Source organism: Excalfactoria chinensis, chromosome 17 (genome assembly GCF_039878825.1).
Source record: "Excalfactoria chinensis isolate bCotChi1 chromosome 17, bCotChi1.hap2, whole genome shotgun sequence".
Taxonomy (NCBI): domain Eukaryota; kingdom Metazoa; phylum Chordata; class Aves; order Galliformes; family Phasianidae; genus Excalfactoria; species Excalfactoria chinensis.
In genome coordinates, this window is record NC_092841.1 from 1,080,668 (window position 1) to 1,097,187 (window position 16,520).

The window sequence follows — 16,520 nt, forward strand, 5'->3', positions numbered from 1 at the left end:
TTAAGCTGATCAAATCAGCCAAACACAACAGAATAGCAGAAGTTTTAAAAGACATCCCAGTATTGCATGTCAAATGCTCCATTAAGAACAAATTCCAATGACTTCTGTTTTCTCTTACCATCATTACCACCATTACTAGAATATGATGGCTTCTGCCAGGTGATAATGAAAGTGAAGAATGGGAAGTTTCAGTGTTGCAAAGCCAGAAGTCTTTTGGGGATCACGTGGCTTCTCTTCTCTTTCCCCTCCAATATCTTGTATGGGCGACTGCTTCCAGCAGTGCAGTTTTTCTTCAGAGTCCATCCAGACTTTTCTGAATGTGTTTTTCTGGTTATGTTTTCCTTGAGATTGAAAGATACTGAGCAATTACATTTATAGGACCATTCATAATCTCTGGGTATCACACTTCAATTTATTTCAGTGAAGAAAAGAATATTCTCACATGTTGCGCCAAACACTGAAATATCATTTCCACCCAGTGGAACTATTTATTTTACCTGTAACCCAGTGAGCTCCAGTATACATTAATGGATGCAGGATTATTAAAGCTGCTGCATAGTTACTTTGGGTTGCACGCTCCTTCCAAATTAATCCTCTGGTAAGAATGGCAGGTTGTGGTTAGAGGAGCTCTGCTGGGAAACACCTTCACTTTTAAACTAATATTTCACACTTAGGTTTTGACTCCAGAAAGGGGGAAAATTCCCTCCATGTTCTCCTATTCACATTTTTTCTATTTAAACATTTATGTTTGCCCTTGGGTGTCTTAAATTTATAAAACATTCATTGCTAAACAGCAGGCAGCTATTAAATGAAATGAAACCATGCAGGTTATTTTGGGTCCGCATGATCTGTTGCTGTAGCACCATTAAAGTCGGTAGAGCTCAGTGAGAGATAGTTGGGTGGGTGACACTGAGACAATTTGTCTCAAGCCCTGGGATTCCTGGCAGTGTTGCTCCCCAGAGTGGAGGGTTTGATGCTGGGTGTGTGCCCTGAGTGTGCTGTGCCTCTGTCATACCACACTGCCTAGGCCATGGGTGTCCAACCCTTGGGCTTGCCTAGGCTGCACTGAGTGAGGAGAGAGTTCCTGCTTGACCAACATGATGGCCCTTTTGTGATGGTGTTGGTGCATCAATGGACAAAGGAAGAGCCACTGATGCCATCAATCTGGATTTCAGTAAGGCCTTTGACAGTGGTACTCCATGATGTCCTTCTCCGCAAATTGGAAAGATGTGGATTTGATGGGTAGTGTTCAATGGGATTGGCTGCAGGATTGAGTCCAGAGAGTGGTGGTCAATGGCTCCATATCTGGATAGAGATCAGTGACGAGTGGTGTCCCTCAGGGGTCAGTGCTGGGACCAATGCTATTCCATATCTTCATTGATGACATTGACAGTGGGGTCAAGTGCACTCTCAAGTTCCCTGGACTTTCTAAGGCCAATCCTGTGCAAAGTACCAGTTTTCAACCAGCAGAGAGGCTTAGAAGGGACACCATGCATTCATTTGGTGGCTGAAGGAGCTCAATATCTTTGGGATCAGTTGCACACCACTCGTTTTTTATCTGAGATGCTTCCCAGAAGCTGGTATAGATGAAAACAACATCAGTGTGCAGCCCAGCCCTGATACAGCCCAGTGCTGCAATATTCGGCCATCACATCTTCTCCTTTGCATGCACTATGGACAGTTCTTCTCATTCTCCATCTCTATGGAAGTCACAAACCAGTCTCTGGACCACCTTAGAGTGACATTCTGGTTACACTGCTGTCATATCCATCAATATAAGACCCCTTCCCTGCAGACAGAGCCAACTCTGATAGGCAGCCAAGCCATGCAGAAAGGTCTGGTGGCTTAAAGGCCTTAAGTAAGCAGTTGTGCAGATGCACCTGTGCTGAGAACATCTTAAAGTCTTGTTGAGTGTGAAGGGATGTTGGCCCCTGGTTCACTGTGTGTGTTCTGGGTCCATCTGTCATCATCCCTGGCTTGGGGCAGCTCTTCCCATGTCCTTTGACCCACTGCTTTGTGGCACTGTATTATGTCTAGTCTTCAAATTGCCTGTTGAGAGGCCAGGACAAACAAGTGGAGATTTCTTTAGGATCTGAGACCCGGAGCTCCCTGAGCACAGAACAGGGGCTTTTTACTGGGTGTGCTCTGGCAGCAGGTAGAGAAAACTGCTTTCAGAATGGAATTAATTTCTGATCATGAGAGCGATAAAAAATGCAAATGCAAATCAGCCCAGCCATAACATGGCGATAAGTTCCGTAGAGATATCAGATCTTGTTAACCTAGAAATGGGTAGAATAAATCATGGAAATTTGATTTATCATCAGTAAAATAAAAGTTCTGATCAAAATCCAACCTCAGAAATGAAAGATGTGGATTTTAAGAGCACGTAGTAATGCTTGATAAATAGCTCCTTCACGAGCTACCGTAAGAATTATTTAATGTTTGTTCAGCACATTGGAAATCACAAAATCCTAAATCAGAGCTGGGTTTGTCATTAGCTTAGGAGAACAGATGGTTTTAGTACAATTAAACTGAGGTGTATTGCAAGGGGGGATTATTTTGCTTCCCTCATTTGCAGAACTAAGCAAACTGTTGGAGAGGTTGAATCTCTCCCCACAACTCTGATCCGAGAGCATTTGATATAATAATGATATGTGAAGCTCAGCTGCAGAGAGAGGCAGTTTTAGCACTCAGTTTTATTTTGCTTTCCTGTATTTGTTTTCATTTGCTCTCTCTAGCCTCCGTTAAGCAATTTTGCAGACTTTCCTGGAAGTTGACTGATGTGGAGTGCATTTTATTGCCAGAAAGAGAAACATAAGTTGCCAGAGATACCTGAGTTAGCGGAACCAGCTCATTTCATGCCCTCGCAGCAAACCATCTTTCTCCTGGCTTGGGCAGCCTGCTGAGCAAGAGCATTGCTTTGGAGAGGATAATGTGGGCTTGTTTAAGATCACATTCCCTCAGGAACCGTGCATCTGAATCCCCTGTGGAGATGTGAGCACCTGCAAGAGGGAAAACAAGCCTGCGGTACCTCTGGGGCACCATAAATCATTTCCTCTGCTCAGTACACAGTACAGAGACATATCCCAGATCACACTCAAAGCTTGGTGGTGCAGTGAGTCCAGCCAGAGCCCTGCTCAGGTGTCTGCAGCTGGTTCAAGCATAAGCAACACTTACAGAATCACAGAACCACAGAATGGTTGGGTTGGAAGGGATCTTAAAGTCCATCCAGTTCCATCCTGTGGTGGGCTGATTACCCCCACCAGCTCAGGTTGCCAAGGGCCCACTCATAGCCTTGGGAACCTCCAGGGATGGGGCACCCACAGGTCTCAGGGCAGCAGTGCCAGGGCCTTACCACAATGTGGGTATAGAGCTTTCTCCTCATGTCCAACCTAAATATCCCATAAATATGTTTTAGTTTGAAACCACTACCCCCTGTGCAATCACTACACTCCCTGCCTACCCCAGCTCTCCTGTAGCCCCTCTAGGCAGCCTCATTCCCCATGAGGTGATTCTGGTCTGACAAAATCTTGACTAAGAGCTGCATGAGAATGATGGTGCTGGATGCAGACAGTGTCTGGGCTGGACAAAGACATAGATAGGAACTCTCACAGATTCGGCTGAGGTATTTTGTGGATTTGGACACCTGGGGGAGCAGGTATCAGCTTGTACCAGTCCCTTGGAATAAGCAGACTTGAGGGTGATTACTAGTACAACAGGGTAGGTGCTCAATCCAGGCCCTCATTGCCTCAGATAGTGCAGCCACCCCCTGATCTCAGGAGAAATCTCCATTAAGATCAGCTTATATAACCATTACCATTGATCATGAGTATGGGGCTGCAGCAGATGAAGATTTTGGCAATCTAAGAGCTCTTCTTTCCTTTGCAGACCGGGATAATCACGGATGCCAGGCTCAAGGAACTGACCCCGGCCATGCCTGTCATTTTCATCAAAGCCATTCCTGCTGACAAGCAAGATACCCGTAATATGTACCCATGTCCGGTATACAAAACACGCCAAAGAGGACCAACTTATGTGTGGACTTTTAACCTTAAAACTCGAGATACCCCATGCAAGTGGGTGCTTGCTGGTGTGGCACTGCTGCTACAGATCTAGGCTCACCAGCAGAGAGCCTCAGTTAACATCCCTAACAGTGTCTTTCTCAGACTATTTTGGAAACAGTGTCCTGAGACCATTCCCCAGCTGCACCTACCAGGGCACTTGTATGTGTAGTGCCTGTATGGGAGCTGAGAGAGAGCAGTGGTATCTGGCCCACATTCTTGTCTGCTGTCCATCAGTGTCCTACAGTTCCTGCACTTGAAGGCCCAAACCCGCACCCGTATCTGCTGTACCCAGAGAGTGTTAAGCTCAAATCTGAATTCCAAGTCTATTTCTCTGTTGTGATTCAAGTAGTTTTAAAATCCAGGGGCTTCTCCAATATCCGCAGGTGTTCAGTGATGTGTGAAATTCTTTGGACTTTGTTCTTTTCTGTATGTGAGCATCTCTTTGCTTTATGTGTAACCAAACCCAGCAGGTGTGGTGGATGTTTCTTGCTAATAGTCCTGTAAGTTTTGTAACTGTTGAAAATAATATTAACATTTAACGTGATGAATGTATCGAACAGTAGAAATACAGCCTGGAGTTTATTTAAGGATTCTTGGTAACGATAGAAATTCATTAATGAAAATCATTGCACCTGGCCTGGTATTGCCTGGAAGCCAGCATCGTGCATTTAATCCCTCAAACTTCCCCTCCCAAACAGACTACCAGGTTGCAGTCTTATTGCAGACCGACCCTCCTGGCTGTGACCAGACCCATCCCCAGGGTCATTGAGCTCCATGACATCTTGAGGCCCTCCAGAGCTGGCCCTGAGCAGGCTCATGTGTTGGCACCAAGTGGGGAGTGAGGCGATCACTGACCAGCTTTGTTCCTACGTGGTGGCATTGGGACCTCCGGGATCCTGTTTGCAGGTAGCTATGGGGTTCATAGCGTGGGAGTCCTCAGCATGGAGAGATCTGAAGACCTCTTGAGTTGCCCTGATACTGATAGTCCATTAGGGATTTGGCCCTCCCACCTCACCGTGTATATGTTGGCAAAGAGGGGTCAGACCTGACTCTCCTGTTCCCATTTCCCTCTGGCTGTGAGGAAGCTGAGTGAGTGGTTCAGGCCTAGCTATATAGCTCCCGCACTTCTTAAATAAGGCAAGCTGGGCTTTATCAGCACATGACAGGCCACTGAGCCATGGGGTGATGTCCTTTTGGCCTGGAATGCAGAAGCAGTGCTTGTGCAGCACCGGGAGTGGTAAAGCAGATCTTGAGAAGAAGATGGCTGAGAGAGTGTACACAGAGGGCATCTGGGGATAATTGCTGTATCTTCCTGAGTCCACTTTGAGCTGCTACATGGCGCCAAGCCCACCCTGAACAGCATTCCAGGAATCCTGTAATAAGCTCCTCCAATGCCTGGGCTGAACCCATTCCTCTCCGTGAGCAGGAGACCACCAGCAGTGCTTGATACCAGCACTTGTATCTTGTCTTTCTTGAAGGCCTTCTTTTGGTTATGGATGCAAACAAGGGATGGATGCATGGAGCCTGCAGCACTTCTGAGGGCAGTGGTGAGTTTTTCACAGCCTCATATCAAACCAATATCAAACTTATATTAGGTGAGGCTTTTAGGTGACCTCAGCTTACACTGATGGGAACGTCCAGTGTCATTCCAGAGCAGTGCAGGGCAAGGTCTGCAGGCTTTGCAGGAGTCCCACAGTGACTTGTGCTGAGCAACATGGCAGACGTCTTCCTGCAGGAATGCAGAAATGCAAAATCTTTCTCTTTGCAGTCCTGGAGGATGGTGACCTTCAGGAGCAAGGTAAGAGGAAGACCCTTTCTAGCAAGAGCTGAGTTTAATTGCTAGACAGCAAGTTGGGACCTAGCAAGAGACATCTGTAAGGTGGGGGAGAGAGCTGACTGAGGCTTCTTATTTAAGAGGTACTCCTAACCTGTGAGACAGCCAGGTCTGCAGACTGCTCCAAGTCCCAACCTTTGGCTAGAAGAGGTCTGTTAGCTGGGAAAAGCTATGCTATTAAATTAATTCCTTCCAATTTAAGTTAAAACCTGCCAATTAGATGCATAGATGAAAACTGGTCACCTCCCCCAGCTTTGCAAGCTGAGTGCATTACATTCTCCATATACTTGACTGTGCAGGGGCTTTAGTTGCATAAACATAACACTGCTGAGTTTATACATACGAGCAAGAGCGGAATGTACAGTATGTGCATCGTGTTCCAGGTGGCATTTCTGGGTTAATCCTTTGATATTTCTTAACTGCTCCTTTCATCACAAGCTTCTCCGTGTATGTGGGGTTTCCTGCCATTCTGTTCTAAACTCCTTGTTTCCTCTCTTTTAAAAAACCCTCTTCCTTCTTCCAGCATAGCAGAGCCCCTCTCTGCTCAGCATTGCCTTTTGAGATGCCCATGTACCTACAGGGAAGGATAAGCTCTCTGGTTCTCCAGGCACTGCTTGTTCTTTGCGGAGGAACAGCCTGGGCTGCTCTCTTACCGGCTGAAGAATGGGATGTTGACAACAAAATGGATCCGATTGTTTTATTATATATATCTCCCTGCATAATTCACCAGTTGGGCAGGCAGGGTAGTGGGGAGATATTTATAGATACTAGAAATGTCACCAGGGTGCTCATTCTTCATCCTTTGAAAATCATCACAGAAAAGAGTTGGCTGCAAAATGCTACAAGAGGAGAGTGAGTAATTTGGTGCTTCAGGGGGAGAGAAAAAAGTCTGACAGGCATGAAGTTTTCCAGCCATATCTGCCTAAAACAGGCAATTAACTACAGCTGGCCAGGCTATTCATTAGGAGTTATGCATTAGTCAAAGGTGAGCTTTTCCTATTCGCGAGCTCCCCCCACATTGGAGGACCTGTGGTTTGCAGCACCTTGGAGTCTGAGCAATAGGATTTTGGTTTGGCTTGAGCACAGCATCCTGCAGGCTTGTACCTCACTGGAGAAGGTCCAGAGACAGTTTCTTTCCATACCCTGAGTCTGGGGTGTGAGGTGACACTTGGGGGCACACAATCTTATGCTACACCTGGATGGTATAGGATTTAGCCCATAGTTGTGTCTGGTGACCTCAGAGTCCAAATGGTTCCAGTTCAATGCTAAAACCCCTGTCTGATATCAAAGCTGTTTTCATCAGCTTTTTGGGCTTACTCGCAGAGAGAACAAATGACGACAAATGGCAGCGTTCTCAGCAGTGCTGGCTGGGGTGGGCACAGCTCTTCATCCTGCTGCTATGGGAGCTACTGGCCTGATGGGCCAGAGAGGAAATCAAGGTAAGTTTGCTGGGCTGGTGCATATCTAGGGCTTGTCCTGACCAAGAAATCACATCTCGGTTTTTAACAAGGAAAAATAAGATTAAAAAATATAGTCCTTTCATTTGCACTGTGCCAACTTTTGAATGCAAAGGAAAATGTGGAACAGACACAAGAAGGGAGAACTCGGTCGGTGGTCCCTAGATTGGCAAATTTATTGCTGCTGTTAACAGGCACAGGCAATGCCCAGTGATGCAAAGTATTACCGCTCAGTTATTTACAGAACAAAACCAGCTTTAACGTATCAGCCAGATGCGTTCATTTTATAAAGTGACATTAATACATTTAATTAGCAATGGCTTATTAGATTCACATCCATTATTATGCATTGTTTCTTAAATGCCTGTAATTGCCCAAACAAATCTACAAATATATTTACCTTGTTAATGGTTGTGTACCTCATTTAGAAAGCTTTTAGACTGTAGAAGGCATTCATGGAGTCATGAGCAGCCCTTCTAATTTGACTACTAGTGTGCCTGTTAGTGCAGAAGGATTATCTAAGACCACAAATAAATACATTATTAGAGGTTTTGCAGCTCACTTACCTACATGCAGACTTTATAAGGTTTTCTTTTGGGATAGTTGAACATGATTTATTCTGACTGGAGTCAAAAGCCATAAGGAGAAAGCCCACATCTGCCTTCAGTATCTTGGCCCCAAGAGTACTGCAGGAGCTGGGATGAGGGGAACCAGGTGCTTTTGTATCTCCAGTGACTGCAACACCTCCAGTTTTTGGGAAAGGCTATTTCAGGGTCCATAGTTCCACTGTGGAAAAAGCTGTCTCATAGGAATCATAATCTTTGTAGTATTGTGTAAGGTTTAATGAAGTAAAAGTAACTCCATGATGGTAGTTTGGTCCTAGCCAGCACATACACCCCACAGCCCTGCAAACCCTGGCCCTTACAGTGATTCACATGGGAATCTGTCCTGAGACATCGCACTGGGATTGAAATGTGAACTTGAGCTTTGGTCTTCAAGCTCTTAGACACTTACTAAGGAGAGGAAGGTGCATGTGGGGACATCGCTGTGAGAGCAGCCCAAGCAATGGTCTGTTCCCAGGAACATTCTTGAACCAAGCTCCACCCCATGGAACAGCATTTGCAAGACTCTTGCTCCCATTTCTCATAAAGATGGGATAATCCAGATGTAGACAGGGAATAAATTCCAGGATCCATCTGACTCGTTGTTCGTGTCTGATGAAGCTGCAGGCATTTCCCTTCAGCCCAGAGACCAGCTGGCCCAGCATGATGCATGGGAGCACTGCCATGAGCCCTCAAGGTGGGACCTGAAAGAAGAAAGCTCCTTCCTGACTGCACCTGCTGCTGTGTTCACATCAGTGTAAGCCAAAGATTTCCTCAGCATGGCCTTTCCCACAGCAGACTCAGCCTCTTGGAGCTGATTAGGACTGCAAAGAGAACCGAAAGCCCCAAAGAGCCAGTGGGCCTTCGTGTCCCACCAGAAGCCAAGAGATGAACGTGGTGTGGAAGGGGAGGACTGGTATCGCCTTCAGTCCCACTCAGACCTCCAGGCCTTGGGCAAAGGGCTGGGGAAGACTGGAGCATGCAGCATCTCAGTGAAGCGTTCTCTTTCCAGCCCGGGTCACAGGTGAGAGCAGTGATCCAAACCAATGAACTCACACCACCACCTGCCCTGGGCTCTGTGAGAGAGACAAATCCCTCATCCCTGATAATTCCACACCAAGACTCTCAGTTCCTTAACTCAATAACCCTAAACCTGTGAGTTTTGCACCCACCGTTGTTGGCACCTGGAGCACACCCCCAAAATGGAACCAGTGGAGCATCCAGCTCTGCTGCTGGAGACAAAGCCGAGCTGTGCAGCATGTCTTCAGCTTTGCTGAACAGAGATTTCCACTGCAGTCTCATGCTGGAGAGTCACCAAAACACCTGGTACGTGTGGGACTGGATGAATGGAGAAACGATGATAAGAGACGGGCAGAGTTCAACGCGCCCGAGCAAATTACACAACGAATGCATAATTGTTGAAGTGAACTAAGAGTTCAGTTAGCTGCTGCCTGGCAGATGAGTTGGCTGGATGTGTCTGCTCTGTCTCTCACAATGGAGACAGGATAAATGTGAACAAAACAATCTTTGGAAACCCTGCCCTGCTTTCTCATCTGCCATTGCCGTGTGCTATTTGTGGAACTGGATTGTTATGACACTGCCTACGCGTTGACTGTGCTGTCTACTTAATAAGCATTTCAATTAATTACTGTAATGTTATTATTGAGAAGAAGCAGCAGATAGGAGGCAAATGATTAGGGAATGAGAAATACATTGCTATCAGAGGTGTCTCACTGAACACAGCCTGGCTTACCTTCCTTCAGAAAGGAGTTTGATGGATGGACACAGTGCCTGCCCATGGATGAAAGGAGGTCTTCAGGCTGGGGCTGGGGGAAGGTGCTGGTGAAGAACACATGTCCCACCCAAGGAGGGACAAGATGATGTGATTAATCTTTCAGTTGGAATAGTTATGATGCTAAGATAACTGGAAAAGCATGGATGTAGGATTTGTCTCTCCTTGTGCAGACCTGAACATCTGCACTATCGAATCAGCCTCCTGGGCAGGTGTCCCCATTTGTGTCACACATGGAGGTGGCATTCCCCATCTCCCTCCTTGGAGGCAACACAGCATGTGAGAAGGGGGATGAGGTCTTGATACATCCCAGACAGTCCATTCCTGCTTTCCTACTATTTCTCCATCTCCTCTGGGCATAGATCAGACCTGGTTCGTGGACAGTATCCAGTCCAAGCTGTGTCCAGTAGCCAAGGTGAGTGGGCACAATTTAAACATAAGAATAGTGGTAGACAACCTGAGTTGGATCCTCTGAGCTGTGAGGTCCTACCTGCACAATCAAATGAGGCAAGGATGATCCGTGGGGGAACAAGGTCTGTTCAGGTATGATGGCTTATGGGGAGAATGATGACCCATGGGGGGAACTGTGGACCATGGAGGAATGAAGGACCACGAGGAAACCTTGGGCCATGGAGTAACCATGGGCTTTTCCTTTCCCAGGGAGGTGGGTAGACTGAACTCCACCTACATCTGTACACCACCCTGCTAGGGCAGAGACAGTGCATCCTTGCCTGGCCAAAGGACAGCACACAGCCATGGGGCATGACCTGCTTGTCACACAATCAGGAGGAGGGAGTGTGTTATATTGTGATGACCACAGTGCATGCCTCAGTTTCCCCAGTGTACACATCCTCCTTCAGCAGGGATAAGGTGAAGGCAGAGGAGCCTAAGGAAGTGTTCAGTTTGGTGCAGATCAGACCTCCAGCAGCTGAGTGGGATTACTCATGTGACAGATGTGGGCAGCAGACAGAGCAGTGCTTCACCCTCAGCCTCTGCACTAAAGGTGAGGTTCAAAGGCAGCAGGAATTCAAGCTGATAAAATGCCAGGGAAGATGCACCAGGCTGGCTGGGGTTATGTCACTGGTGAGGACTCTGCCTGTGGCACTGCAGGTCCCCAGTGGTCCTGTGGACTGAACTGGACTGGCCATTATTGGGATCAAGTTTGCTGCTAACCTTAATTAATTCCCTCAAGGCAGCTGAGCCTTGTGCTGGCAGGAGCAGACCTTTCCCCCAAACCCTATTCAGCTGGGGAGTCCCCACCTAGAAAAAGCTGCAGGGTTGGGGTGCCAAGGAAATCATCCCCTATGCCAGTAAGGTCAGAGGTACTAATGGGCAGCAGTGGCTGCGTGATGCTTTCAGGCCAGGACCAGTGCATGTACCCTAAAGTAAAGACTGGAGCCACCAGCTGAGCTCTCATTTATTTTCTGTGATGCTTGGAGAGGCAGCTCTGCTTTCCTCAACCAGCTGTGCAGCTCTATTACCACCTCTCTGCTGGGAAATCAGGGACAGATCACACAGATCACATCTGCTCTCCGGCACCTCTGGTCCCTCCCTGCCCCACAGCATGTCCTGAAAACAAAACAAGACAATCTCTAATAAATGGTATATGGAAAAACCAAAACCCACAAGCAGGAAGGTGATGGTAAAAGCTTGGTGGATGGGTGATATTAGCAACTGCAAATAAATCTGAATGCAAAACAAGTGAAACAGAGAAAAAAAAAAAAAAAAAAAGATCTTCCTAAACCAGACTGTGGGATGTGGAAATTGGTAAAGGAAAAGGAAAATGAAGATACTGGGAGAAAGTGTGTGTCAGTCACTACTGGGCTCCCTGCCCAGCAGGTCAGATCCCACATCTAGCAGGAATGAACACTTCTGATGGAAACACAGGAACGGCAGAAGTCAGGAAGATGAAGACTGCAGTCCTTGGTGTCTGGACTGTGCAGAGACATGAGCCACCTCTGGGACGACCTGCCCTTTGGCTCTATCCAAACAGTGACACTCGGGATATTTTGCAGGGTCAGGTCTGGATAAGCACCCTGACCATCTCTCAAGGGAAGACCAAGATAGACACATACCATCTCCTTCTACCTGTTCTCATTTCTCCCACTGTGTGATTCCCTTTGGAAGAAGCCTACAGGGAGTCGTAATGTGTGTCACATCCCTGCTTTGGATGGGTGGGAATCAGTCTTGTTGCTCCGATGCAATTTTGAGCATGGGAGGTGAATCCCTCCATGTTAAAACACAGGTGCTAGTACTGGGCTCAACACATTCAGCTGCCCTTCCCGTGACCTTCTGTAGAGCTGAGGATGCCTCACCCAGGCAACGCTCACCTCAAAGACTGGGGAATATCCAAGGGCCCTAAAGCATAAGAATATCATGAAAAGGCCACCCGGGGTGACCCAATTAGATGAGGTGCTTAGAAAGGGAGTATGAATGAAAGGCCGTATACAATGCATGTAATGTTGAATGGAATGTTAGCAATATAATTACTGTGAGTCATCGAAGCTTTATAGGACATAGGTCTCGTCAAACAAATAAATGATGCAATTACTGGTTGGGCTGACAAAGGTAACTGCACAGATATAATAGAGTTAGTCCACGGGAGGCATTTAATTTCATAATGCATAATATGCTCATGAAACTTCCTTCAGAAAATGCAGAACAAGGGGGTGGCGATTGGCAGGTTTGGGGAGGAAGGACTCCACCAGGAGCTGTGCTCCCAGCATGCCCTGGCAGTGGAAGGAGAGCTGATCAATGCTGGCAACACATCTGAACGGCAGGATGGGAAGACATTTGGAGCACAGCAGTTAACTGAGAGTGAGTTTGGTTCGGACAAAAATCCCCGAGTGCTGACCCATTTATATTAAACTGTGCTTGGATAAGAGCTAAGCAGAAATCCCAGGCAAAGAGGTGAGGTGATGCTGTCCTTGTAGGCTTAAGAAGAGCAGAGATTGACATCTCCTCTGTGCAGTTTAACCCTAACCCTAATCCGAATCCTAACCCTAGCCCTAAAACTAAGTCTAAAACTAACCTTCAACCTCAGTCCTAACCCTAGCCCTAACCCTAAACATAACCCCAATCCTCAGCCTAAGCCTCAAAACTAAGAACAATCCAAACCACAAACCATAACCCTAACTGTAAATAAAAGAAATCCCTAACTCCTAACTCCCAAGCCCTAAAAGCTAACCCTAACTTTAACCATATCATCTCAACCATAACACTAACCCTAATGCTAATCCTGATGCTAACCCGAATGCTAACCCTCAAACTATTCCTAACTCTAACACAAACCCTGAATGTAACAGTATCCTAATACTAAACCTAACCCTAAAGGCAACAGAAACCCTATCCTAAACATTACCCTAACCCTAACTGTAACCCTAAACTTAAGCCTAAGCCTAAACCTTACCCCACCCCTACCTTTATCTCTACTTTATCCCTTACTCCTCCCCTTACCTCTACCCCTACTCCATCCCTATCCTCACCCCTATCCCTATTCCTGTCCCAAAAACAAATCCTGTCTCTAAGCCTAGCCCTATCCTAACCATATCCTAACACTAAACTCCAACCCCAATGCAAACCCTATCCTAACTCTAACAAGTGTAACCCTAATCTTAACCCTTAGCCCTAAACATAACCATAACCCTGACCCTTAACTTTAATCCTATGCCAAACCCCTAAATCTAACTCCAACTCTAACCCTAAACTCTTAACCCTAACCCTGAGAACTAAGCCCTTATCCTAACCCCTAGCCCTAGCTTAATTTTAATCCTAGCTCCCAGCCTAGAATAGTCCTCACAGGGCTGTTTCCAGGGATGAAACCACTGTGCTCTGGACTGTGTGCATACAGACAGTCCTCTGTCTCCTTGTGCATTAGCCTTCAGGGTAATTGGCTTCTTGCAGATGTTTCAACATTCCATAGAAGTACTGGCCCTGGCTCTGCTTGGAGATCATGCTGGAGCTGTTGACCTCGTAGCCAACAACTTGCTTTGCCTACCTGCACATCTGATCCTGCCCATCTCTTTCCTTACTAGTCAGACTCTCTTCCCTATCAGTTTGCTCTTTGGAATCATTTGGCCCCCGCTTGTTTGGTTTAGGAACATCTGGTCTGGTCAGTGATAGCATCAGGTGTCAACCCAGGCTGGGCCAGTGGGACAGGAGGAGCAGAGTAAGCCACACATGTCTGAGAACATGAGAAGGAACAAGAGGCATCTCCACAAATTAATGAGACATTTGATTGCCAGCTGGGATATACTTGACTTCAGAGGACCTCTGCATCTGGGAGCAATGCCAGTAGGGTGAGGAAGAGAAGAACTGTCATGGATTAGCATGGATAATTAAAAAAAAAAGAAAAGAAATAAAAAGCTCTTTTAACACTGACAGGGAATGAAAGTGGGGAAGTGCTTTGCTGGGGGCAATCTCTTGCCCTTCAGTCTGTATGTGCACACACTGGATTATCTGATTTGAGGTTAAATCTGCATCTAAAGAATAGGCCAGGACTGCTGTCATGTGGGAGATATTCAAGACAGCTGCCTCCATACCCTGGTCATCACACATCACCCAACAATGAATTCATTCATGGGCTTACGATGAGCTGATCCTAATGTCAAGTAGCAGGAGTTCCTCCAAATAGTCTTTGCAGCCCCATCCTCACATGTATGCTAAGCCCTTCTGTCTTTTTGTTCATATACAGATGTATACGAATACTCTTTTTGATACATGATTTCATGGCAGCCAGAAGGGTTGTGTTGGGAAAGCAAGAGGCATCCTTCCCGTGTCCATCTTGAGAGAAGACAACAAGCAAATGCTCTCATTCTTCCAGGACGTCTGATTTGTCATTGCAACATGGAGAACTGAAGAAGCACAGAAGATTAATTCATCTTTCAACTTTCCCTTATGAAGACTGGACTGGAAAATGTGTGTGTGTGGATGGATGGACCCCTGGTGGTGAGTTAGCTAGAGCTGTAGTGCAAACAGCTCTGTCTGCAAAGACCATTTGGGAACTGGAGATGCTCTCACAATGCCACAGGGGCTGGTTACCATAGTGGGTTGTAGCTGGGATCACGCTGGAGAGCAGTGCGATGGGTGAAATCACACCAGGCTCAGGGCACTGCTTTTCTAAAAGAGGCAGCTTGAAAAAGCTGGGAGGTAGTTCAGCAGTTCTGTACATCATTGGTTCTCCCCAGTAAATCTGAACTTTTTTCCCAGTCTGACAGCAACTCCAGACATCACTCAGGTTGTTGTCCTTCCCAGTATATTGAAGAGCCTTTCAGAACTTGGTGCTTTTCCCCATTAAGTTACCCGTATTTTGCGAGCACATCGCCTTTCAAATCTCTTCAGTTAGCTAAACAGATTAAGCTTTTAAATCCTTTGCTTCCAAGTGTCCTATGCTGTCCTCAGCACAGTCATCCCCAGAGGCCAAAGTCACTTCCCTGCCTCAGCCCCTCTCCTCTGTTCCTCTGTCTAAGAACAATATCAGCTTTCTTGTTGCTGAGTCATATGGAGCCGCAGTGCTACTCTGACCCCTAACTCCATGTCAGTGCTGGGGCTTTTGGGGTCAGCTACAGTCATGGATGCATCAGCTGCAAAGCCATGTCAGAACTCTGTGCATCGACACTGGGTAGCTTCACTTAATAAAAAATGAATGAATGAATTTATATATATGTGTGTGTATGTATATGAAATGTAGCCTGCATCTTGCCTGTGTTCATCAGCTTTAAAACCAGTATATTTGAGTCTGATTCAGCCTGCTGTTACCCCTCTTTCTTGCAGAGCAGAGGAGCTGGCAGCTCGCCTGTAGCTGTGACTGAGGAGCAGCCCTTGCTGTGTCATGCAGGATGTCCAGCTCCCAATGCCCAGTCCTGTGGTTCTCCCTCTGATACCAAGTTACCCTCACCTCACAGCACACAAAAGGCCTCCTCATCCCAACCCAAACTGGCTGTGCTGCAATGGAAGATGCTGGGAGGAAAGGATGAGAGGCAGGGTGCATGATTCTCCCCAGGCACTTTCTTTAGCTCCACTGATCTATACGCTTCCTAAGCTGATTTTGCTAGAAGAGCAGAGCAGGATTCAGACTCGAAGGAGAGAAGGTGGCTTCCTGTGGAATAAAGAAGGTCGCTGTGTTGCTAATGAGTGGTAAAGCTCAACTATAACTTGAGCCAGACGTAAACACCCACAAGGCACCCAGCCCTTACATGCAACCTCTTGGTTGCAGAGGGAAACTGTTGTGTTGCACGTGTATTAAAAGCTTTAAGCACCTACAATAAAAGTCTTTTGGTCTACATCAGGGAAGAAGTCCTTTTTTGTTGCACCAAGGGAGCTTTATGCCCTCTTGCTACAGCTTCCCCAAAGCTTTGTCCCACACTGTTCATCACCACAGCCTGCAGTGCCCACAGGTGATCACAGAATCATACAGTTATTAAGCAGCTGTTCCATGCCCAGCACACTCTTTCCCTGACCCCCCCATCCCTCCCCTGACAGCTCCACACCATTCCCTCAGACCCTGTTGTTGTCCCCACAGCTCAGTGCTGCCCCTCCACTCTCTATAAGGATCTATAGGCTGCCATGAGGCCTCCACTCAGCCTGCTCTGCTCTGGGCCCAACAAGCCATGGGACCTCAGCCACTCCTTGCACACTCCTCAGACCCTTCCCCACCTTCATAGCCCATCTTTGGACACTCTTTATCTGTTTATGTCCTTATACTGTAGTGCCCCAATTGTGCACAGTACTCAAGACAAGGCTGCACCAGCACAGAGCAGTGTGGTTGTCCAT

At 46.9% G+C, this 16,520-nt stretch overlaps 1 protein-coding gene across 1 annotated transcript in view; it reads left to right on the forward strand.

Annotated features, from left to right (window-relative positions):
- DNAH9 (dynein axonemal heavy chain 9) overlaps window positions 1-4,654 on the forward strand; it is a 164,745-nt gene extending 160,091 nt beyond the window's left edge. The window contains exon 69 of the mRNA XM_072351683.1: window positions 3,889-4,654. Coding sequence (XP_072207784.1) covers window positions 3,889-4,116 — 228 coding nt within the window. The 3' untranslated portion in view covers window positions 4,117-4,654. The remainder of the gene's footprint in view (window positions 1-3,888) is intronic.
- The last annotated feature ends 11,866 nt before the right edge of the window (window positions 4,655-16,520 follow it).